This window comes from Oncorhynchus tshawytscha, linkage group LG03 (assembly GCF_018296145.1).
Source record: "Oncorhynchus tshawytscha isolate Ot180627B linkage group LG03, Otsh_v2.0, whole genome shotgun sequence".
Lineage (NCBI taxonomy): Eukaryota > Metazoa > Chordata > Actinopteri > Salmoniformes > Salmonidae > Oncorhynchus > Oncorhynchus tshawytscha.
This window is the reverse complement of record NC_056431.1, coordinates 38,023,256-38,048,712: the sequence shown is the minus strand read 5'-3', so window position 1 is coordinate 38,048,712 and position 25,457 is coordinate 38,023,256. Positions and strand designations below refer to the sequence as shown.

Genomic DNA, 25,457 nt, shown 5'->3' with positions numbered 1-25,457 from the left:
GTGGGCTTTCTATGGTGTTGAAAGCTGAGCTATAGTCAATGAACAGCATTCTTACATAGGTGTTCCTTTTGTCCAGGTTGGAAAGGGCAGTGTGGAGTGAGATTGTGAGGGTTTAGGGTGTCATAGAGGATGCTGTTGATGTGAGCCATGACCAGGCTTTCAAAGCACGTCATGGCTACCGACGTGAATGCTAAGGGACGGTAATCATTTAGGCAGGTTACCTTCCCTTCCTTGGGCACAGGGACTATGGTGGTCTGATTGAAACATGTAGGAATTACAGAGGGGAGAGGATGAAAATATCAGTGAAGACACTTGACAGTTGGTCATCTCATGCTTTGAGTACACGTTCTGGTAATCTGTCTGGCCCCACGGTTTTCTTAATGTTGACCTGTTTAAAGGTCTTGCTCACATTGGCTACCAAGAGCGTTATCACACAGTCATCCAGAACAGCTGGTGCTCTCATTCATGCTTCAGTGTTGCAATGCCTCAAAACGATCATAAAAGGCATTTAGCTCATCTGGTAGGCTCGCGTCACTGGGCAGCTCGCGTCTGGCTTTCCCTTTGTAGTCTTTAATAGTTTTCATGCCCTGTCACATCCGACGAGCGTCAGAGCCGGTGTAAGTAGGATTCAATCTTAATCCTGTATTGATGCTTTGCTTGTTTGATGGTTCGTCTGAGGGCATAGCGGATTTGTTATAAGTGTCTGGATTAGTCTCTCGTTCATTGAAAGTGGCAGTTCTAGCCTTTAGCTCGATGCGGATGTTGCCTGTAATCCATGGCTTCTGGCTGGGATATGTAAGTACAGTCACTGTGGGGACGACATCGTCGATGTACTTAATGATGAAGCCGATGACTGAGGTGGTGTGCTCCTCAATGCCATTGGATGAATTCCAGAACATATTCCAGTCTGTGCCAGCAAAAAAGTCTTGTGGCGTAGCATCCGCGTCATCTGACCACTTCTGTATTGAGCGAGTCATAGGTACTGCCTGCTTTAGTTTTGCTTGTAAGCAGGAATCAGTAGGATAGAATTATGGTCAGATTTGCCAAATGGAGGGCGGGTGAGAGCTTTGTACAGTATACATCTCCGTGTGTGGAGTAAAGGTGGTCTAGAGTTCTTTTCCTGCCTGTGACTCAAACCTGGGTCTACCAACTATCAACCCAGTACGTTAGCCATTACGCCAAGAATGCAAACTTCCTAGTTGGAGTAATATTCAAAAGGAATGTCACATAGGATTGTGACTTTAACCACCCTTCTTCCGGGCACGTGAAAAATCACAAACTATGCCTGTTGCATTATTCCCAATGGTAACAGGTGTGATATGGGAGGGTTGCATGTAGGAGTGGCAGCTCATCTTTGACTTACCAGTTGCTGGCCCTGCACTCCCCATTCAGCGTACTGCAGAACAGAGTTAAGCACCTCCGGAGGGTCCAACTCCCATACCTCCCTGAAAAACAACAGTAAGTAACCAGTAAGACTGCTACATAGAGCAGTGGAAGGCATTTACATTGATACACCTTTAACTTCCGGATACACTGGTAACTCTAACTGTAAGTCGCTCTGGATGAGAGCATCTGCTAAATGACGACGAGGTCAAATGTAAAAAAGCCCACTTCAAAACAATGTTTTATCATAAATATTGACATTTAAAAGGTCATGACGGACAAAATATTGCATTTCATTGTTTGTTGTGGATTCACCAGGCTCTTAGCATCCACCTGAGCTAAACTGCCTTAGAAGAGATTGTCTTGACAAGTAGACAAACACATGGTAAACAAGCACATGAAACATACCTTGTGTGAATGTTATAAATGCTATATGAGGCCATGTATGAATGCCGGTAAACCTAGAACAAAAGAGAGAAAAGAAAGAGGAGATTACTGCACAAAACATTAACGATGGAGGCAGTTTGGCTGATAAAAACATCATAAAAACAGGCAGAGAAAGGCATCAAATAGAATAGACCAGTAGCTGTTTTCACAAATAGATTATGTGGACAATGTGATTTGCATGGTTGACAGCTGCGAGATGAGACATTTTAATTCCATCTGAGAAACTGATCATGGAACCCCCATGACTTCGGGTCTGAAAGCCTGAGAGAGAGGAGAGAGAGAGAGAGAATCCAAATGGTCTGGGGTGTGAGTAAATCTGTCTGGATTCCCCTAGAGAAGCTGTGCCTTACATGATAATAGCATTCAGACCGTACACGGGGAAGGAAACAGCCTCAATGTTGCAGTGTTTCATAATGATGACATGCTCCACATAGTTCAAATATAGACCAAGGAACATTATCTGACAGGAGTGTTATTGTACTGCATGGCAAATGCATTGCAAACTGTGCAGAGAAATACTTTTAACTCATTTTGTTGTGTTACAGCCTGAATTTAAAATGTATTCAATTGAGATTTTGTGTCACTGGCCTACACACAATACCCCAAAATGTCAAAATGGATCTGTTTAAAAAAAAAAAATGTTTACAAATGAATAAAAAATGAAAAGCTGAAATGTCTTGAGTCAATAAGTATTTAAACCCTTTGCTATGGCCTAAATAAGTTCAGGAGTAAAAATGTCATATGGACTTATTCCTTGAGCAATAATAGTGGTTAACGTGATTTTTGAATGACTACCTCATCTCTGTACACCAATGCCTCGCAAAGAAGGGTACATATTGGTAGACGGGTAAAGAAAAACAACAAAAAAACATTGACTATCCCTTTGAGCATGGTCAAGTTATTAATTACACTTTGGAAGGTGCATCAATAGACACAGTAACTACAAAGAGACCCGCGTCCGTCCTAACTCAGTTGCCGGAAACGAAGAAAACCACTCAGGGATTTCACCATGAGACCAATGGTGACTTTACAACAGTTAGAGAGTATAATGGCTGTGATAGGCAAAAAATTAGGATGGATCAACAACATTGTAGTTATTCCACAATACTAATCTAAATGACATAGCGAAAAGAAGGAAGCCTCTACAGAATAAAACACATTTCCAAAACCTGCATCCTGTTTGCAATAAGGCACTAAAGTAAAACTACAAAAATATGGCAAAGAAGCATACTTTATGTCCTGAATACAAACCGTTATGTTTGGGGAAATCCAACAAATTGAAATGAGTACCACTGTTATTTTTTTAGCCCCTTTTTTTCCAGATTTCGTGAATACAAATCTTCTCATCGCTGTAGCTCCCCAATGGGCTCGGAAGAGGCGAAGGTCGAGTCATGCGTCGTCCGAAACATGACCCGCCAAACCGCGGTCCTTAACAACCACTAGCTTAACCCGGAAGCCAGCTGCACCAATGTGTCAGAGGAAACACCGAATAGAGTTAAGCACAGGCAAAATCCTAGAGGAAAATCTTGTTCAGTCTACTTTTCAGGGGAGACAAGTTCCCCTTTTAGCAGGACAATAACTTAAAACAAAAGGCCAAATATACACTGGAGTTGCTGAAAAAGAAGACATTGAATGTTCCTGAGTGGCCTAGTTACAGTTTTGACTAAAATCATCTTGATAATCTATGTCAAGACTTGAAATTGGCTGTCCAGCAATGATCAACAATCAACTTCAAAGAGCTTGAAGTATTTTTTAAAGAATAATGTGCAAATATTGTACAATCAAGGTGTGTAAAGTTCTTAGAGGCTTACCAATAAAGATTCACAGCTGTAGTCTGTGCAAAAGGTGACACTAACATGTATTTGCTCAGGCGTGTGAAAACTTACAGTACCAGTCAAAAGATTGGACACACCTATTCATTCCAGGATTTTAGAATAATATTGAAGACATTAAAACAATGAAATAACACATATGGAATGTAATAACTGAAAAAAGTGTTTAATAAATCACAAATAAACAAATATTTTACATGTGAGATTCTTCAAAGTAGCCACCTTTGGCCTTGATGACAACTTTGCTCACTCTTGGCATTCTCTCAACCAGTGTCATGAGGTAGTCACCTGGAATGCATTTCATTTTACAGGTGTGTATTGTGAAAAGTTAATTTGTGGAATTTCTTTCCTTCTTTAATGTGTTTGAGCCATCAGTTGTGTTGTCACAAGGTAGGGTGGTATACAGAAGATATCCCTATGTCACGCCCTGACCTTAGATATATTTTGGTTAGGTCAAGGTGTGACTAGGGGGGTACACTAGTTTTGTATGTCTAGGGTTTTTGTATGTCTAGGGTTTTTGTAGTTGCCTGTCAGCACTCGTTTGTATAGCGTCATGTTTTGTTTTGTTATTTTGTTCGTTTGTTCAGTGTTCATTCTTTTAATAAATAAGAATGTACGCATACCACGCTGCGCCTTGGTCCGATCCTCATAACGAACGTGACAGATGATCCCACCAACAAAGGACCAAGCAGCGTTCCCAGGAGGAGGAAGTATCCTGGACTTGGGAAGAGATCCTGGATGGGAAGGGATCCTGGACTTGGGAGGAAATCCTGGCCTAGGAGCATGAGAGGACAGCAACGATGTCGGGGAGGTAGGCCACAGAAACCCCAAGATTTTTTGGGGGGGTGGGCACATGGAGCAGTAGGTGAAATTGAGGGGTGAGTCAGAGACTGTCAAGGAGTTATTGGACAAATTGGAGGAAAGTGAACGGAGGGGAGAGTTAGAGACCTTGGAGGAGCTGTTGATCAAATTGGAGGAGAGTGAAGAGAGAGATGTTGGTTTGGCGTAGTATGCACCGCATTCGCACTGAGGAGCGTGTTAGCTGTCCGATGCCACCTGTGCCAGTTCCTTGTACTCGTCCTGAAACGTGTGTTAAAGTTCCCGGAACAATTGATGCCGGCTATACACACCAGGTCTCCAGTGTACCTTCACAACCCAGTACGTCCTGTGCCAACTCCTCGCACTCTCCCTCAAGTGTACTTTTCCAGTCAGGTGTGTCCTGTTCCTGCTCCTCGCATTCTCCCTCAAGTGGGTGTCCCCAGTCAGGTCCGTCCTGTTCCTCCTCTCCGCACTCGCCCTGAGGTGTGTGTCATCAGCCCGGTGCCACCTGTGCCGGTCACACATCAGGTCTCCAGTGAGCCTCCACAGTCCAGTATGTCCTGTGCCTCCTCTCCGCACTCGCCCTGAAGTGCGTGTCATCAGCCCGGTGTCACCTGTACCAGTCCCACGCACCAGGCCTCCAGTCCGCCTACACAGTCCAGTGCACCCTGTGCCTGCTCCCCGCACTCACCCTGAGATGCGTGTCTTCAGCCTGGTACCACCAGTGCCGGCATCACACTTCAGGTCTCCAGTGCACCTCCACAGTCCAGAGCTTCCGGCGACAGTTCCCAGTCCAGAGCTTCCAGCGACAGTTCCCAGTCCAGAGCTTCCAGCGACAGTTCCCAGTCCAGAGCTTCCGGCGACAGTTCCCAGTCCAGAGCTTCCGGCAACAGTTCCCAGTCCAGAGCTTCCGGCGACAATTCCCAGTCCTGAGCTTCCTGCGACGTTTCAAAGTCCGGAACCTCCAGCGACGGTTCCCAGTCCGGAGCCTCCAGCGACTGTCCGTAGTCCGGAACCTCCTGAGATGGTCCGCAGTCCAGAATCTCCTGAGACGGTCCGCAGTCCAGAGCCTCCAGCGTCGGTCCCCGGTCCGGAGCCTCGAGTGATGGTCCCCGGTCCGGAGCCTCCAGCGACGGTCCCCGGTCCGGAGCCTCCAGCGACGGTCCCCGGTCCGGAGCCTCCAGCCACGGTCCAAGGTCCGGAGACTCCAGCGACGGTCCACGGTCCGGAGTCTTCGGCGACTAGCTGCAATCCAGAGCCTCCAGTGTTGCTTCCCAGTTCAGAGCCTCCGGCGATGATCCACGGTCCGGTGCCTCCAGCGACGGTCGGCAGTCCGAAGCCTCCAGCAACGGTCGGCAGTCCGAAGCCTCCAGTGACGGTCGGGCAGTCCAAAGCCTCCAGCGACGGTCGGCGGTCCGAAGCCTCCAGCGACGGTCGGCGGTCCAGAGCCTTCAGCAGGGGTTCTCAGTCCAGAGCCTCCTGCAACGATCTATGGTCCGGTTCCTCTGGTGACGATCCACGGTCTGGAGCCTCCAGCTACGATCCACGGTCCGGGGCCTCCATAGCTGCGTCCAGAACCGGAGTCGCCACTAAGGGTAGATGCCCACCAGGGTACTCCCCTATAGGTTCAAGTTTGCGGTCGGGAGTCCGCACCTGTGTGTGTGGGGGGGGTACTGTCACACCCTGACCTTAGATATCTCTGTTTTTCTATATTTTTTGGTTAGGTCAGGATGTGATTAGGGTGGGTACGCTAGTTTTCTATGTCTAGGGTTTTTGTATGTCTAGGGGTGTTGTATGTCTTGGGGTTTTGTATGTCTATGTGTAGTGGCCTGTCAGTACTCGTTTGTATAGCTTCATTGTTTGTTTTGATATTTTGATAGTTTGTTCAGTGTTCATTCTTTTAATAAATAAGAATGTACGCATACCACGCTGCACCTTGGTCTGATCCTTATAACGAACGTGACACCCTGTTTGGTAATAGAAAAAGTCCATATTATGGCAAGAACAGCTGAAATGAGCAAAGAGAAATGACAGTCATTATTACTTTCAGACATGAAGGTCAGTCAATACGGAAAATTTCAAGAACTTTGAAAGTGTATTCAAGTGCAGTCGCAAAAACCATCAAGCGCCATGATGAAACTGACTCATGCTGACCTCCACAGGAAAGGAAGACCCAGAGATACCTCTGCTGCAGAGGATAAGTTCATTAGAGTTACCAGCCTCAGAAATTTCAGCCCAAATAAATACTTCACAGAGTTCAAGTAACAGACAAATCGCAACATCAACTGTTCAGAGGAGTCTGCGTGAATGAGGCCTTCATGGTGGAACTGCTGCAAAGAAACCACTACTAAAGGACACCAATAATAATAAGAAACTTCCTTGGGCCAAGAAACACTAGCAATGGACATTAGATGGGTGGAAATCTGTCCTTTGGTCTGATGAGTTCAAATTTAAGATGTTTGTTTCCAACCGCCGTGTCTTTGTGAGACACGGAGTATGTGAACGGATGATCTCCGCATATGTGGTTCCGACCATGAAGCATAGAGGAGGAGGTGTGATGGTGTAGGGGTGTTTTGCTGGTGACACTGTCTGTGATGTAATTCAAGGCACACTGAACCTACATGACTACCACAGCATTCTGCAGTGATACGCCATCTCATCTAGTTTGTGCTTAGTGGGATTATCATTTGTTTTTCAACAGGACAATGACCCAACACACCTCCAGGCCTTGTAAGTGCTATTTGACCAAGAAGGAGAGTGATTGAGTGCTGCCTTAGATGACCTGGCCTCCACAATCACCCGACCTTAACTAAATTGAAATGGTTTAGGACTGCAGAGTGAAGGAAAAGCAGCCAACATGTGCTCAGCATATGTGGGAACTCCTTCAAGACTGTTGGAAAAGCATTCCAGGTGAAGCTGGTTGAGAGAATGTCAAGTGTGCAATGCTGTCATCAAGACAAAGGGTGGCTAATTTGAAGAATCTTAAATATAAAATACATTTAGATTTGTTTAAATCTATTTTGGTTACTACATGATTTCATATGTGTTGTTACAGAATTTTGATGTTTTCACTATTATTCCACAATGTAGAAAATAGTAAAAATAAAGAAAAACAATTGTATAATTAGGTGTGTCCAAACTTTTGACTGGTACTGTAAGTAAATGACATATTTCTGTAATTCATTTTCAATACATTTGCAAACATTTGTTTTGGGGTAATGTGTATAGATGGGTGATATATATATTTTTTAATCCATTTTGATTTCAGGCTGTAATACAACAAAATGTGGAATAAGTCAAGGGGTATGAATACTTTCTGAAGACACCGTACATGAAAAACAAAACACAATCATTAAAAACAGACACATTCGTGATTTAAAGGTCCCCTAACAGCCATCTGAAATGCCTTAGAGGCACCATTTCCACCTATTTTAAAGTGCTCTAGAGGTCATTCCACACATAAGGTAAAAAATAATTGTAAAAAAACAATCAGGTGTATAAATCTGTAATTTAACGATGAGGTAAGGTAAAGCGGAGGTTTATGCAGGAATGCTTTATAAACAAAATGAGTGCAAAGCATAGATCTACAATAGTCCACAGAGGGCCTGCCTATTTTCTGAGACAGAATGCAGTGATGTGCACTAAACCAATCGCCATAATAAAACGTAGTGGGCTAATGGCTTCAACATAGTGGCAGTTGCATTCATATAGACAATATCTCCAATGTCAACTGAATTATTTGTTTTCTGCTATTTAATGAAAGGCATGTTAAAATAATAACATCTATAAAATAAGATGATTTTAATTCTTAATTTATCAACTAAAACATCCACATGCTTTTTGAAAGATAGCTTTTCGTCGATCCAGACGCCCCGATATTTATAAGCGGGGACATGATCAATGAAGGCACCATCCAATGTACATATGCATAAATCATCAGACACATTTTTACATGATTTGCAGAATAACATATACTTGGAGAATAACATATATATCTGTTTGAGCTGAAAGGAGTCTTAAAACAGGGATGCCATGGCAGAGGATGGATAGCTCAAATTAAAAAGCTCTTCTTCACTCGGTAAGAACGCCCTTCGCCACAGTGAATTATGCATACGCCCGAGGAAGGCGGAAGGGCTCGATGGAGCTGGCAACGATGGCAACGACGGACGGCGGTGGGGGCTGTTATAGTGGCGAGATTGATGAGTAATCGCTCCTCACTCCTGAAATAGTGTTGATGAGTGATGTCCGAGTGAGGGGAGGGTTGAGAGTATACCTCCAATGGCTTTGACAAATGTATCCGTTCCCTCTGTTGCTATTAGCTGCTGAGAAACAGAGACGCGGGTAGGGGTTAAACATCTGTGAAAACACATCCTTTGCTAGGAGGCAAAACACCTGAGTGTTAAGATGCGTTGTCTCTTTAAAACAATTCAAGGTAAGCATTTGGAACTGTATGTAATGAGCTTTTGTGAAATATCAACGGCAGAATCACAGACTCTTGTTCCCAGTAATGGCAAATTACTGTTTACAAAAAGAGGAATGGACACAGTGACGTTTACTTGAACCCTATTGACTCCCTCCAGTTGGAGTTTTACTCGGGAACACACATTGACCTTTGGCAAAACATGTTTTACTGCTTGTGGGATACAACTTTGACCTTCTTGCTCTCTCTGAGGTGCTCCTTATATCTAGCTTTGATTACATTTCCTACTTGGTATATCATGATAAAAATGGCTAATATCAACTCTCAGTTTCCTGGTGTGTATAGCCAGTTAGAGGACAATTTCCAAATGTTTCAAATTGTTGCCCCTCCCCACATTCCTTCAAGAGCTGAGAAGCTCACATGGGCACAATGATCTTTGTGGTCAGCATGGTGATTTAATCAAAAACAAGGAGGTTGACATTTTCAACTCCCTTTGCACTCAAATTTGAGCTGCAGCTTGATGATGAATATGAGTGGTACATTCAGCTCTGGGGACATAGACGTTTTGTCAAACACAACTAATCACACTGCAAAAGTTGAGTATAAAACCACACAGATGGAACAGTCTCTGCCCAAACCAATGAAAAGCCCATGTCGTATTAATGACAATTTCCATCACCACGTTCCTCCATTTCTGCCACGATCGTCGAATGGAGCGGACCAAGGCGCAGTGTGCGTATAGTTCCACATATTTTATTTCAAAATAAACCTTAACAAAAACGGTTCCAAAGGTGCGGACTCCGAACGCAAAAACCTGAACCTAGATGGGAAGGTTTAGGGTGGGCAACTAGCGTCGGTGGCGGCTCCGGTGCGGCACGTATCCCCCCTCAGACAGCGGATCTGGCCCTGAAGCCGTGCTGAACACCGTGCCCGGACTGAGCACCGGAGCAGAGGAAGGCTCCGGCCATGGAGCGGGACTGGACGCCATGCCTGGACTGGGCACCGGTGCAGAGGAAGGACCCGGCCATGGAGCGGGACTGGACGCCGTGCCTGTACAGGGCACCGGCGCAAAGGAAGGATCCGGCAATGGAGCGGGACTGGACGCCGTGCCTGGACTGGGCACCGGCGCAGAGGAAGGATCCGGCCATGAAGCCGTCACTGGAAGCTCCGGGCCGTTGACCGTGACTGGAAGCTCCGGGCCGTTGACCGTGACTGGAAGCTCCGGGCCGTTGACGGTGACAGGGGGCTCCGGGGTGTTGACCGTCACAGGAGGCTCCGGACTGTGAACCGACGCTGGAAGCTCCGGACTGTGATCCGTCGCTGGAAGCTCCGGACTGTGAACCGTCGCTGGAGGTTCCGGGCTGTAGACTGTCACTGGAGTCTCCGGGCTGTAGACCATCACTGGAGTCTCCGGACCGTACACACGCACTGGTGGACAAATGCAGGGAGCCGGCACAGGATGTACCGGGCTGGGGAGGCGCACTGGAGGCCTGGTGTGTGGAGCTGGCACAGGTGGCACCGGACTGATGACACTCTCTTCAGGGCGAGTGTGGTGAGCCGGCACAGGACATACCGGGCTGGGGAGGCGCACTGGAGGCCTGGTGCGTGGAGCCGGCACCGTACTGATGACACGCTCTTCGGGGCGAGTGCGGTGCAGAACACACCTAACTAACACTTCTCTCCTTTCTCTCTCCTCCAACAGCTCCATCGCCTCCCCAATGGTCTTTGACTCTATCCTCTACTCAGCCGACCACCCCTTGTGCCCCCCCCTACAAATATTGGGGTTTCTGTGGCCTCGTACCCCGGCATTGTCGCTGTCCTTCCATCTTCCTTGGCGCTTCCCTCGAAGGAAGGGTCTCGCATCCTCCTAGGATTAACTCCCATGTCCAAAACTCCTTTACCTCCATAACACGCTGCTTGGTCCTTTGTTGGTGTGATATTCTGTCACGATCGTTGAATGGAGCGGACCAAGGCTCAGCGTGCGTATAGTTCCACATATTTTATTTCAAAATAAACAACAAAGAAACAACAAACATCCAGTACAGAGCGCACTAAGGCACTAACTGAAAACAATATCCCACAACACAGGTGGGAACAATGGGCAACTTAAATATGATCCCCAATTAGAGACAATGATAATCAGCTGCCTCTAATTGGGAACCATACAAATACCAACATAGAAATGGAAACGCTAGAAACCCCCCTAGTCACGCTCTGACCTATACATCTTAGAGAACCCAGAGGGCTCTCTATGGTTAGTGCGTGACAATTTCAAATATCATCTGATGATTACATTTTCCACACACCGACCATCCTTTACTTCCTTCCTATTCCACAGTCAAGGTGAATCGCCCGCTCCGTCCTCCCCTATTAGATATACAAATCGGATTGAATCAAATGAAAATATGGATTCTCCTGGTTTATGGGAGAGGTTTGGAAGATCACACTTCTGGATGTTACCCAGAGATCTCCTCATCTCTGGCAGTGTGTGGTGCATGCCAGGGAGAGATTGGGAGCCACAGATGAAAACAAACTATTAAATATGTAGACTGGCTCAAAACAGGTTTAGGTGGTCTTCTATACTGCCTCAGAGAAGAGTACAGTGGACCAGTTAATGGAGCATTGCATGGCAAGGTTTACAATGGGTGCTTTCAGCCTCTGGGTAAAATATGATACAAAATTGTTTTGTCACCTACATTTTTTGGGTCTGCTTGTACATGTGAATTTTCTCACATAGTAATTCACATTTTTAATACCATTATTTACTGTGTTATACAGTAGGATAGTAGAAATTCCATGTGAATGTTTGTTGCTGTATCTAATCATTTGGTCTGTGGCGATACCTGTATCACAATATGTTTTCCATGTCAATAATTAAAACACGAAGCGTACCTGCTGTACGCAAAATATTGTTTCCTATAGTTTGGAAAATAAATAAATGTGACTCTGGGTGACAACATAATGATGTTTGTTTCCAACATTAGGGCTGTTTTCCTAAAGAAGTTAAATCCGCATTGTGTTTTGTTTCCTTCCCACGATACTAATGAGTATTGCGATACTGCTATCATCCCAGCCCTACTAATGTTCTGTCTACAGAACAAGTGCCTTGTCTGCATTGAGAAAATAAAGGCCTAGTTTACTCCCCTTATTCAAACATGACCACACTTAATGCACAACTTTGCTCAAGCTGTACTGAAAGGGTTACAGAGGAGCCTTAATCAAATACAGCAAAGAAACTTAAGCAACTCCTAGGACCAACAGAGCAGAGAGAACCCGTGAAGCAGTTTCCCAGCACGGTCACCCCAAAACAAGTTAAATTGTCACTCCAGCCCCACTGGGATCGATCCACTTGTAAGCGAAGGGTAGGAAAGAAGAAAACTCCCCAGGTTGGGAATTATTTTAGGCTATAAGCCACTCCAGAAGATTTTGTGCAAGGAACGTAAGAGCCATCTGAACCCCTAAGAGGATCAAAGCAAATTTATCCCTGAATCATATAATTTTTTGCTAACTTGTCATATTTTGTGCACAATGTTCGCCCAATGTGGATGACAGGATCACTGCGACCCTCTCAGTACAGCAGTCAAAATGGGTCCCTCAGGTTACCATAGCAATTCTGGGCCCTCACAGCACATTGGCTCCCTCAGATTTACTATAATAACATGGGCCCTCAAGGTGCCAGCACTGTAAAGGCCCTTCAGTCTCAAAGGTCTACCCAATCTAGACCCATTTAGAGGGCTTGGGAATATGGATACGGTGATAACAGTGTTTATGGCCCCAGGTGCTGCTTTTGGCCTGTTAAATCACACACCATTGGACTATTTGGGTTCCCGTGACCCCCGAATGGTCCTGATGAGATAGCTCTCATAGATTATCCTTCTTCCTGTCACGTTCTGACCTTAGTTCCTTTGTTATGTCTTTGTTTTAGTATGGTCAGAGTGTGAGTTGGGTGGGTTGTCTATGTTCCGTTTTCTATGTTGTGTTTTTGCGTTTGGCCTGGTATGGTTCTCAATCAGAGGCAGGTGCCGTTAGTTGTCTCTGATTGAGAATCATACTTAGGTAGCCTTTTCTCACTTGTGTTTCGTGGGTGTTTATTTTCTGTCTTTGTGTATGTCACCAGACAGGACTGTTTCGTTTCGTATCATTCTCATTGTTATTTTTGTTTTAGTGTTCTGAGTTGAATAAATATCGTCATGAACACGTACCACGCTGCGCTTTGCTCCGATCCTTGCGACTCCTCATCAGAAGAAGAGGACGAGCGTTACAGAAACACCCACCACCAAAGGACCAAGCAGCGTGGTAACGGGCAGCAGCAGCAGCAGCGATCGCAGGACTCCTGGACATGGGAGGAGATTCTGGACGGCAAGGGACCCTGGGCACAGGCTGGAGAATATCGCCGTCCCAAGGCCGAGCTGGAGGCAGCGAAAGTGGAGAGGCGTCGGTATGAGGAGGCAGCACGGCCTCACGGTTGAAGCCCGAGAGGCAGCCCCAAAAATGTATTGGGGGAAGGCACATGCGGAGTGTGGCTAAGTCAGGTAGGAGACCTGAGCCAACTCCCCGTGCATACCGTGGAGAGAGAGGGTCCCACCATGTTATGCCGTGAGGCGCACAGTGTCCCCGGTGCGCATGCATAGCCCGGTGCAGTACATAGCAGCGCCTCGTATCGGTCGGGCTAGAGTGGGCATCGAGCCAGGTGCCATGAAGCCAGCTCAGTGCATCTGGTCTTCAGTGCGTCTCCTCAGGCCGGGGTACATGGCACCAGCCCTACGCATGGTATCCCCGGTTCGCCAGCACAGCCCAGTGCGGGCTATTACATCTTACCGCACTGGCCTGGCTACGGAGAGCATTCAGCCAGGTAGGGTTGGACAGGCTCGGTGTTCGAGACCTCCAGTGCGCCTTCATGGTCCGGTCTATCCGGTGCCACCTCCATGCACCAGCCCTCCAGTGGCAGCCCCCAGCACCAGGCTGTCTCTTCGTCTCCTCCCTATAGGTGCTCGCGTCTGTCCGGAGCTGCCGGAGTCTCCCGTCTGTCCGGACCTGCCGGAGTCTCCCGTCTGTCCGGAGCTGCTGGAGTCTCCCGTCTGTCCGGAGCTGCCGGACACTCCCATCTGTCCGGAGCTGCCGGAGTCTCCCGCCTGTCCGCTGCTGCCGGAATCTCCTGACCTTAGTTCCTTTGTTATGTCTTTGTTTTAGTATGGTCAGGGCATGAGTTGGGTAGGTTGTCTATGTTCCGTTTTCTATGTTGTGTTTTTGCATTTGGCCTGGTATGGTTCTCAATCAGAGGCAGGTGTCGTTAGTTGTCTCTGATTGAGAATCATACTTAGGTAGCTTTTTCCCACTTGTGTTTCGTGGGTGTATGTCACCAGACAGGACTGTTTCGTTTTGTGTCATTCTCATTGTTATTGTTTTAGTGTTCTGAGTTGAATAAATATCGTCATGAACACGTACCACGTCCGATCCTTGCGACTCCTCGCCAGAAGAAGAGGACGAGCGTTACACTTCCTCTTCCTTTGCATCACATCTTTGATTCCCGCCAGGCTTATTTGTTTGGATATCAGCATTTTGGGATTATGCAAGGTAGGAACTACGTGTCCAGCCTTTGTTCATTTGAAGGAAGCGAGCCAAAGACTACTTCATCAATGTTAGCCAATATTTTATGCATCACGAGGACGTATCTGACTTAAATAGTTTTCTCCTTGCAAAGCAACTGAATTCTTAATCTATTTCCCTCACCAAAATGTCAGAAATACAATTGCGATGTGATAGGCTATTTGTGGTTTAACAATGTGAGACAAAATAATTGTGCAGTTGTCCATTTGACTTAGATCTGTCCCCAAACAAAATAAAACACCATTTCCTTACAGAGCGATTTAATAATTGTAGAGGACACCCAAATAGCATATCATCTACTTCATGTCAAGTAAACAATGGACTTCATTATTATACTCCACGGGTAAACATAAATCCTGTTTATACACCTTTGTTTGGTGAGGTACTCCACCCACTCCAACCTGATTAGCCTGAATCTATTAGCAAATGTTCATTGCAAACACAAGGCACTGGATCAACATAGACTTGACTAGAGGATTTACAAGATGCAAGAGCATTACAAGATGTTTACCAGCATAGAAAACAGAGCCTATTATCATAATTGACAAACATACACAGAGATTATGAGTGTTTATCAAGTTTAATCGCTCTCGGATACCTCAGTAATGAGATAATGGCATGTAATCCTCGAGCTAGGTGAGACTACCAGAGATGTCCTCAATGCACTCGGTCAACAACTTCCCTCTACACTGGTGAAAATAATTTGGAGAATTGATGTATATAACACATTTTGTAGTTATTAACAGTCAGCATAGATTACTTTTGAAGAGTGAGAACATACAGGATCTCTTGCATCTAATGAAGATTAGTTTGATGTTGATTGTGGACATACTTGTTCAAATGCCACAACATTATTCCGTGCTTCCTTTTCATTCCAACATGCTGTACCACGTGTATTGCCCTGTGTGCTCAACTTAACAATTTCCCAAGGGTCCAGAAGTTGTTTTTATACAGCAGACGCCCAAAGGGGTTCTGAACATAGAATTATATAATGAACAAATGACAGCCTCTTTACATATCTTTCACAATCAATTCTGAGCTTGTCCCTCTACAGCATACAATATAACACTGCACGGCAAAAGAAAGGGATTGCACAGTGAACTGAAGTTATTTTTTAGCCCGCACAAGAATCACGGGAAATATGCAAATACATTAAGATTAATCTCATTGTCGGTAATCCTCATAGTTGATCCCTTCCAGAGTAGAGGGTGTAATTTTCATATCTAATTTCGCATCTACACGTTTCTGATGGAAACAGGGCCACTGCTATATTAATTAATGAACGTGACCTGTTAATTGCCAGCAACTAAATGTTTTATCACTTGTCGTTCACCGCCCCCGAGCCCCCTGAATTATACTGTAAATACCGGCTCAGTCAAATCAACTAAATGTTTTTAAGTTATGATAAAAAAAACTAAATTTTTACTCAGCCTACTCTACTGTAGGTAGATTTAAAAAAAAATGTTTTCATATCTGTGTTTTTGCATGTCTATTGAGTTATTGATTGATTTATCTTATGCTACACAAAGAAAATGAATCCAATCATTTAGTAATACGTTTTGCACCAGTTACTGAAATGTTTGTTCCAGTTTAATTGGCTTAGGTCGTCTCCTCACACTAATCCTAAACCTGACAGTCATAATGAATGCAGATTGCAGGTGAATATAAATTCCAACTGTTGGGTATCCTAACTAGCTGGATTCTGATAGGAATCACACATCACTTTGCAAGCCAAAATAATGTGATTTGCAAGTAGGGATGCAAAATTCTGGTACATTTCCCATGTTTTCCAGTATCCCAGTTGGAAGATTACTGGAAATCCTTCAACCAGGGTATTTTTTATGTTTATTTTGCAACCCTACTTGCAGGCCTGATGTGGCCTGTAAACCATGAGTTTCAGGCTACTGTATTAGGGTAAAGCTAGGCCTCAGAATAAAGCCTGATGAGATATGTAACGTATTGTCATAAAGAACACAATTATAATGATATTATTTTCCTAGGAACTCACTTGGTGGCCAAAGGACTGAAAATGTTTGAATTCAACAACTATGTCTTTGTCACTAACAAATACAGTCATGGGTGGTGACTCTACAATTCACTCGAAAAGACAAGGCACACTTCGAAATGAGATTTGGAGGCATGGCTTAGTGCTGATACAATTCAAATCCGGACCCTTACAGAGTCACAGTGACTCCATCGGTTTGAGTAATAACTACAATATCACTTTAAGTAACTGTATTCAGATATATCAAGCGTAATGGGTTTCCTCAAAAGTTTAGAGTAATGACAACACATTGGTGTTTACAGTCTTGAGGCCCCCACGCTAGCTCATTTTTTTCATTGAGGCTAAAAATGGACCAGCCCATAATTTGTTTGCCCAAATGCCAGATGGCCAGTCCGCCCCTGTACACACGGAATGGTGTGGGTGTTTGGTCAACAGTACCACTGTATAGTTGGCTGACTTCAAGATGTGTGTCTTGTAGTGCACAAGCTTGTATGGTACTCTAGTATGCATATATTTAAGATTGAGTTTGTTGATTTGATGGAGTTAGAGTGTGTTCCAGAATGTGTGAGAGACAGAGCGTATGGCAGAGAGAGAGAGAGAGAGAGAGAGAGAAAGAGGAAGAGAGCGAGAGCGAGCATAATTGTGTTTTGTACTGTAGGCTACTCTACCAGTCCAATTATCTGCAAAAGCAATTACTTTTCATATTTTATGAATAATGAGGGTATGCGACTTTTTCACAACAGCAGGACAAAAAACTAGAGCGAGAGCGGGAAAGTAAGAGGAGCTTACCTGTTTAACATCATAGGCAAAGAGCACATATTTCAAGTCCGGGGAAACAGAGTACTTTGCAACGTTGAAATTGACCTAGAAGACAAAAAAGACAGAAAGTATGCACTTTTAAGCGTGCATACTATATCAGTTTGCTGACATGTCAGTTTGAGTGATATATGTGCTTCTACATCTGCATTGTTTGCGGTTTTAGGCTGTTTTTCTGTATAGCACTTTTTGACATCGGCTGATGTAAAAAGGGCTTTATAAATACATTTGACTTATATGCTTGTGTGTCAGTGTCTGCGTGTGCATGCATTTTCAGATGGTAAAGGGTTTGCACTTACGAACGTTGTGTTTGTCAGTACAATATCAGTCTCATTGGTGAGGATGTTAAACTTGATGACGTGGCCATCGCGATTCCTATAGATGACTTCTGAGTCTGTGAAAGGAGAAATAAAGAAGAAAAAACAAGTCCTGGTGAAACAATTCTTCATTAGTTTTTCTACTAAGAAAAACAGGGAAGGGGGTATGGAGGCCTTTGTTGCCGTTTTGAACACAAGGCCTTCTGTCAAAACTAGAACTGGTTTTGCACTGACACTTTGACAATGGAAGTTTCCATTCTATCCCCATGTCCTTGTTTTCTTCAACATAGAAAAGAGAGAACGGCCTTGTCACATCATTGTGTCTGGAAAATCAAAAAACAATAGTAACATGACGGCACCGACTCCCTTCATATGCATTTGAGCGTGACTGCACTGTGATGAGGCCAAATAATAATTTAATTGGTGTACAGAAACACAAATAAAGAGCCACCTTGAGTTTTCATTTTCTACTAAACCTGCATGTTCTTTGTCCTGTGTGCTAGTTGTTGGATCCACAGCTTTGTTTACTGTGTGATGTGCAGACATGTCCCTGAAATTTCATCCAGCAAGGGAGTACGGCAAATGGCAGGTCACAGGAATACATATACACAGACACTGTGATCAGATGAAACCATGCATTGCTACCCTTATAATCACTAACTCATAGATGAGTCCATAAAGCTCTGTGTGGAAACAAGCGGGGACATATAAATTGTAATTACGTTATCCATCTCTGTCAAAGGAGAGGGCGGTTATGCACCTGACATGGCAACCCCAGAAGACCTGGCAACCCAGGCAGATATTGGAATCCTACAGTAGGAGGCTATCAGCTATTACTCAACTTTCTCAATTGTCCGTCAAACATTTTCTCATTCCCAGCCAATCAGGGCCCTGTCATCGTGCTATAGTTACTATGGGTTTGATTGATGAGTGATGGGGCTCTCACGGCCCTATCCCGCCCCATACATTTGTACCTGTCATAACCTGTGTGTGCCTATCACAGACATAAATGTCATCATCGAAGACAAGTAATCTGATGCCACAAATCCACTGGTCAAAATACTGGTGTTTACCATATAAATAAGGACATTCAAAAACCAAATGCCAAAATTAACCCCCTACAGTACAATGTTTTTTATCAGAGTTTGAGTGTTTGTTTATATTTATATAATTTGGAGTGTTGTAATCACTTAGGGAATGCTGTGTTTCTCAAGCATCATCATTAAGGCACAACATCTGTGTCGGAAATGAGCATGAGATGTAAGTGTGTGTGTCTGTGTCAGTGTGTTTGTCAGTGTGTTTGCATATGTGCATGCACACACACGTGTCAGTGTGTCTGGATCTGTGTGTGCGCATGCGTGTCTGGGTGTACACGCGTCTGTGTCTGTGTGAAGGTCAATGTTTGGCATGGTAATGGAGTAGCTTTAGAAGTAAACAGATCTGTCCTTGCAAACAGTGTCTCACCCAAAACAGATGCCAACCATGAGTTTGGACAGAGCAGCGTACCCTCAGGAATACTCTTGGCATTTCAAAAGAACAGCAGTTTAGAGCTGGCTGGCCCACTGACAAAACAGGAGCAGAACCCATCCACGATCTGAATGTTATCATCCTACTGTATTTGCTCCGGTCACCTTGGCTTCTGCATGCACCACAGATTCAAGAATAATCTGTCATTGAAATAAAAATCTCTGGCTAGGAGCCTGTGACGCAGATAAAGTTGGACACACTCATGTAGGATGTAGCACTAATTTTGACTTTATCACAACAACTGTTAGTTATTGTGCATTAGTCTACTTTGGGAGCTGTTACCCTAACCTTTCATTTGGAGTTTAAATGAGATAGGGGTGAGAGGATGTTGAATATATTGACAGATAAAAGTGCCAGACACTGATAGTCATGGTCTCCGTGCTGTGCTTGTTTGCTCTTGGAACTACCGCTCCCGGATCCGGGAGAATTGCCATCAACTGACACTAATTAGCATAACGCAACGGACAAATTTTTTTACTAGAAAATAATCATATTCATGAATTCACAAGTGAAATATATTGAAACACAGCTTAGTCTTTTGTTAATCACACTGTCATCTCAGATTTTGAAATGATGCTTTACAGCCAAAGCAAGACAAGCATATGTGTATATTTATCGATAGCCTAGCATAGCATTATTCCTAGCTAGCAGCAGGCAACCTGGTCACGAAAATCAGAAAAGCAATCAAATTAAATTGTTTACCTTTGATGAGCTGCGGATGTTTTCTTCTGATGTTTTTTTTTCGGATGACTCCCAGTTAGATAGCAAATGTTGCTTTTTTCCATAAAGATTATTTTTGTAGCCTAAATAGCTCTTCACGTTTGGCTGAGAATTCGACCAGAAATTGCGGTCACGACAACGCCGAAAAATATTCCAAATTAGCTCCATAATATCGACAGAAACATGGCAAACGTTGTTTATAATCAATCCTCAAGGTGTTTTTCAAATATCTATTCGATAATATATCAACCGGGACAGCTGTATTTTCAGTAAGACCGGGAGGAAAAATTGCTACCTCTGTCTATTACGCAATAATTACTCTGAGAGCACTCAGCCGGCACTCACTCAGTTTCAACATAAAGGTGTGAAAATACATCAAAATGCTATAGACACCTTGGGGAATACGTAGAAAAAGGAATCTGGTTGATATCCCATTCACTGCTCAATAGGGACGCATTGGAACGCAGAGCTTTCAAAACATGAGTCACTTCCTGACTGGATTTTTCTCAGGCTTTCGCCTGTAATATCAGTTCTGTTATACTCACAGACAATATTTGTACAGTTTTGGAAACTTTAGTGTGTTATCTATCCTAAGCTGTCAATTATATGCATATTCTAGCATCTTGTCCTGACAAAATAGCCCGTTTACTTTGGGATAGCCCGTTTACTTTATTTTTCCAAAAATGAAAATAGTGCCCCCTAGTTTCAAGAGTTAAATAATGGAAGATTCCACGCTGGAAACTACACGCTAAGACTCTAATGTATAAGTAATATACTACGTCTGTAAAATGTTGAATAATAAATAACTCAGGTCCTTCTACTGGTCTGAAAATCCCCAGTGTAGGGCTGGGCTGGTGGTTTACCCTGCCCTCACACCCTACCATCCTCAAGCTCCAACTCAATCTCCCTCCAGCAGCCCTCTGGAAACTTAACTAAACTCAAAACCATGGGAGACAGACAAGGCTTTTAGCAGGGCTACGCCCCGGGTGTGGAACATGCAGCCAGACTCAGTCAGGGGTGCAGTGTCCCTCCATTTCAACTTAAAACATTACTCAATCTTATAATTGTGACTTTCATAAGACTTCATGGACATGGTCAAGACACATGAATTTGAGCTTCATGCAGTGCCTTCAAAAAGTATTCACACCCCTTGACTTTTTTTCTCCACATTTTGTTGTGTTACAATGTGGGATTAAAATTGATGTAATTGTAATATTCTTGTCAAATATCTACACAAAATACTGGAATGTCAAAGTGGGAAAAAAATTGTAAAAATAAAAATAAAAACATTTTTTAAAAACCCGCTAATATTTCCTGGATAGATAAGTATTCAACCCCCTGAGTCAATACATGTTAGAATCATCTTGATGAAAACCTGCTCCAGACTACCACTTCACGGCTGAGCTGTTGTTGCTCCTAGATGTTTCCACTTCACAATAACAGCCATTACTATTGACTGGAGCAGCTCTAGCAGGGCAGAAAGTTGACGAAAGGATTTGTGGGAAAGGTGGCATCCTATGACAGTTCCACAATGAAAGTCACTGAGCTCTTTGGTACGGGCCATTCTACTGCAAACGTTTGTTTATGGAAATCGCAAGGCAGTGTGTTCGATTCTATACACCTCAGCAACGGGTGTAACTGAAATAGCCGAATCCACTAATTTGAAGGGGTGTCCACATACAGTTGTCCATGTAGTTTTTAAGAAAGCTCAGGAAATATTTTTGTTGTTTTGGCCATATATTTAACCTTATTTTAACGACCTCCATACTTCCATTAGTTTGTATAGGTAACCTTTCAGATGAGCCCCGTACCACTTGTGGGGGCCGTAGAGCAAGAACGATTTTTGGGATGTCTCATGATCTGACAAACCAATGTAGCTTCGCCACCTTCCACCACAGGTGCGGAAGGCCGACATAAGCAGATGCGGTGGATTGAGATGTAGCCCATGCTAAATATCTGATATCTATAAATTAAACAGACATATTTTGATGGGGATTTTTTTTATTGTGTTACTTAGGTTTTCTTAAGGACTGGCCACAGTGAAAGAAAAGATCATGAACACAACCCGCTTACACTTTCTCTAGACCTATGACTGAAAGCATCGGGGATTCAATTGGCATTTGGCAGATCAGGTTTCGCAGGTAATGGTTGTTAATACACTAGGAGTGCAGAGGCTCAGGGCCAAGGGAGAACACTGGACAATGAAATATGCAACACACAACTGTATTATTTAATCCAAGGTTATGTAACAGATGAATGCTGTAGCACCGATCTCTAAGGTTCTCAAAAATGGTCAGAAACGGGTCAAACTTGGAGCTTACTTGGCAAAGAATAAACAGTGCCCGAGTCCACAGTGCTCTCTACGGTGTGCACCACATGTCTTATGGAGAGGCATGTTACACAATGTGCAGAAGACATTGCGACAGCACTACTCGTCAGTTTGCTGTGAAAAGAGGGCATGTATAGTCCACAGTGTTCAAGCTGTTTCTTAACTTGCATTAGCATGTGCTTCTGCTACCGAATAAAAGTATCATGGAACGTCAAGAGAGTTCATTGATCACCGTGAGTGTCAAAGACCTTGAATCAGCCTGCTGCAGTCGCCTCAGTGAATCTAACTTTGGATTTCCGGAGCAATTAGCGTCCCCATAAATCTACACATATCACAGCTGACAAAGACAGACGGCCAAGAAGATATGTGCAATTTTATCCATTTCTCATCAGGACCCATGATAGGTACACTATCGTTCAAAGGTTTGGGGTCACTTAGAAATGTCCTTGTTTTTTGAAAGAAAATCACATTTTTTTGTCCATTAAAATAATATCAAATTGATCAGAAATACAGTCTAGACATTGTTGATGACTATTGGAGCTGTAAACCCATTATCAGAAACCATCACTCTTGTGTTCCAATGGCACGTTGTGTTAGCTAATGCAAGTGTATCATTTGAAAAGGCTAATTGATCATTAGAAAACCCTTTTACAATTATGTTAGCATCGCTGAAAACTGTTCTGCTTAAAGAAGCAATAAAACTGGCCTTCTTTAGACTAGTTGGAGCATCAGCCTTTGTGGGTTAGATTACAGGCTAAAAATGGCCAGAAACAAAGGACTTTCTTGGATTAGCTAACATAACATGCCATTGGAACACAGGAGTGATGGTTGCTGATAATGGGCCTCTGTAAGCCTATACAGATATTCCATACAAAATCAGCCGTTTCCAGCTACAATAGTAATTTACAATATTAACAATGTCTACACTGTACTTCTGATCAATTTGATGTTATTTTAATGGACAAAAAAAATGTGCTTTTCTTTAAATAACAAGGACATTTCTAAGTGACCTCAAACTTTGGAACGGTAGTGTATGTCTGGTGTTCCACCATCTTAAACCAGATGGTAGGTGAAATAAACACTGCATATATCATCAACTTTAAAAGAGGTCTATGGCATTAGTAACAATTATCACTGAATAACATCTGAATTAGCTGCACAGAAGAACCCCACTCATCACTGAATAATATCTAAATTAGCTACCCAGAAACCTCACTCTGTTGACACATTTAATGAGTGTTGAAGAGTGGAAAACACACTCCATTGGTAAATGAGGTCTCGGTGTTGTAGTGGAGTGGTTGTGAATATGGCTATGTGCAGACTGGTGTCCCGGGCTCCAGTGTAGACCCAGGTTATACTTAGACAGTGGATATGAAATATTCATCAGAACAGCAAGCGTCTGTTGTGGGATATTTTAAGATTTTGCACTGTTGCTAAATGACCCTGCGGCTCAGCATACTGGATATCCACTGTGAGAGAAAAGCTCTGAAGATGGAATATTGAGTTGGCAAACATACAGCTATGGGGATATTCTCTTTTACTTCTTTGTAACAGTCAGTTTGGACAAGGTACTCTGAAAAATGCATGTTACTCAAGCCTCATTGCAACCAACTCACCCTAAGTAACTTGCAACTCACCTTCAGTAGCTTTGCTAAAGCACTTTGAAGGCCCCAAAACATGTATTTTTAAGTTCAATCATTTCCAAAGCATTAGGTGGCTAGGTTATGAGCAGAGTGTAACGTGTGCGCTGGGAGTTGGGAAACAAGTTCAGGTATTGAATAATTTAATAAATAATAACATATAATACAAAACAAGAAACACGAACAACGCACAGACATGAAACTAAAACAGAAAAAGTGACGACTGGGGAAAAAAACAAAGGGTGACATATAAAGGGCAGGTAATCAAGGAGGTGATGAACTACAGGTGAGTGTCATTATTTGCGTAACGATGGTGACACGTGTGCGCCATAATGAGCAGCCTGGTGACCTAGAGGCCTCCTAATTGAGGAATGGAAACAGAACCGGGAACGAAAGTGATCTCTAATGTTCCGGAACAGAACCATTATTTTCTAATCTTGAGAACCGGTTATTTATGCAACTTTTTGTTCAAAAAAATATTCCTAAAGTCTCGTAATTCTGTAACATTATGATGCTAGTAGTAGCCTATACACATTGCAATTCACATCATGTGATGATGCTCAGCAATTCAAGCCAAGCCCCCTCCATGTCCACCCCTCTCTGGCTCTCTCCCCACTGGTAAAACTTTGGTCGCATCTTGCACCTGCACTTATCTGCCCATAAAATGTGTAAACAACTACCTTACTCGTTCCATAGTAAGCTACTCTATCCATGCTAATTGGTGGAGTAAATTCATGAGCTAAATGTAAAAACTATGTTGATTTCACATGGTAAAAAAAGAACGAAAAATAAATACACGACCTGTTTTGTTTGAACCTGTTCAGAACTTTATTATGCTGGTCAGAACACTGGAACGGAAACAAAATAGATAAAGGTTCTGATCAGAACTGAACGATTGGAAAATAATTTTGGTTCCAATCCCTGGTTATGAGCAACATTAAAGCCAAAGTTAAAAGCAGATGATGATTCGCTCATGTTGAGTTTGTTTTGCTCTTGGCATCACGGATCCATGCTACTTAGCTCTCACCCTGTGGAACTCAAAGCTGTAATTTTCATCATAGGTACACTTCAACTATGACAGACAAAATGAGAAAAAAATTCCAGAAAATCACATTGTAGGATTTTTTATGAATTTATTTGCAAATTATGGTGGAAAATAAGTATTTGGTCAATAACAAAAGTTGATCTCAATACTTTGTTATATACCCTTTGTTGGCAATGACAGAGGTCAAACGTTTTCTGCAAGTCTTCACAAGGTTTTCACACACTGTTGCTGGTATTTTGGCCCATTCCTCCATGCAGATCTCCTCTAGAGCAGTGATGTTTTGGGGCTGTTGCTGGGCAACACTGACTTTCAACTCCCTCCAAAGATTTTCTATGGGGTTGAGATCTGGAGACTGGCTAGGCCTCTCCAGGACCTTGAATGCTTCTTACGAAGCCACTCCTTCGTTGCCCGGGTGGTGTGTTTGGGATGATTGTCATGCTGAAAGACCCAGCCATGTTTCATCTTCAATGCCCTTGCTGATGGAAGGAGGTTTTCACTCAGAATCTCACAATACATGGCCCCATTCATTCTTTCCTTTACACGGATCAGT

The 25,457-nt window shown here is 43.5% G+C and overlaps 1 protein-coding gene across 1 annotated transcript in view; it reads right to left on the bottom strand.

The window, feature by feature from the left end:
- Positions 1–25,457, bottom strand: part of LOC112235076 (inactive dipeptidyl peptidase 10) — a 188,470-nt gene that overhangs the window by 97,822 nt on the left and 65,191 nt on the right. The window contains exons 4-7 of the mRNA XM_024403474.2: positions 17,629–17,723; positions 17,303–17,377; positions 1,792–1,844; positions 1,364–1,445 (exon numbers count right to left, since the gene is read on the bottom strand). Coding sequence (XP_024259242.1) covers positions 1,364–1,445; positions 1,792–1,844; positions 17,303–17,377; positions 17,629–17,723 — 305 coding nt within the window. The remainder of the gene's footprint in view (positions 1–1,363; positions 1,446–1,791; positions 1,845–17,302; positions 17,378–17,628; positions 17,724–25,457) is intronic.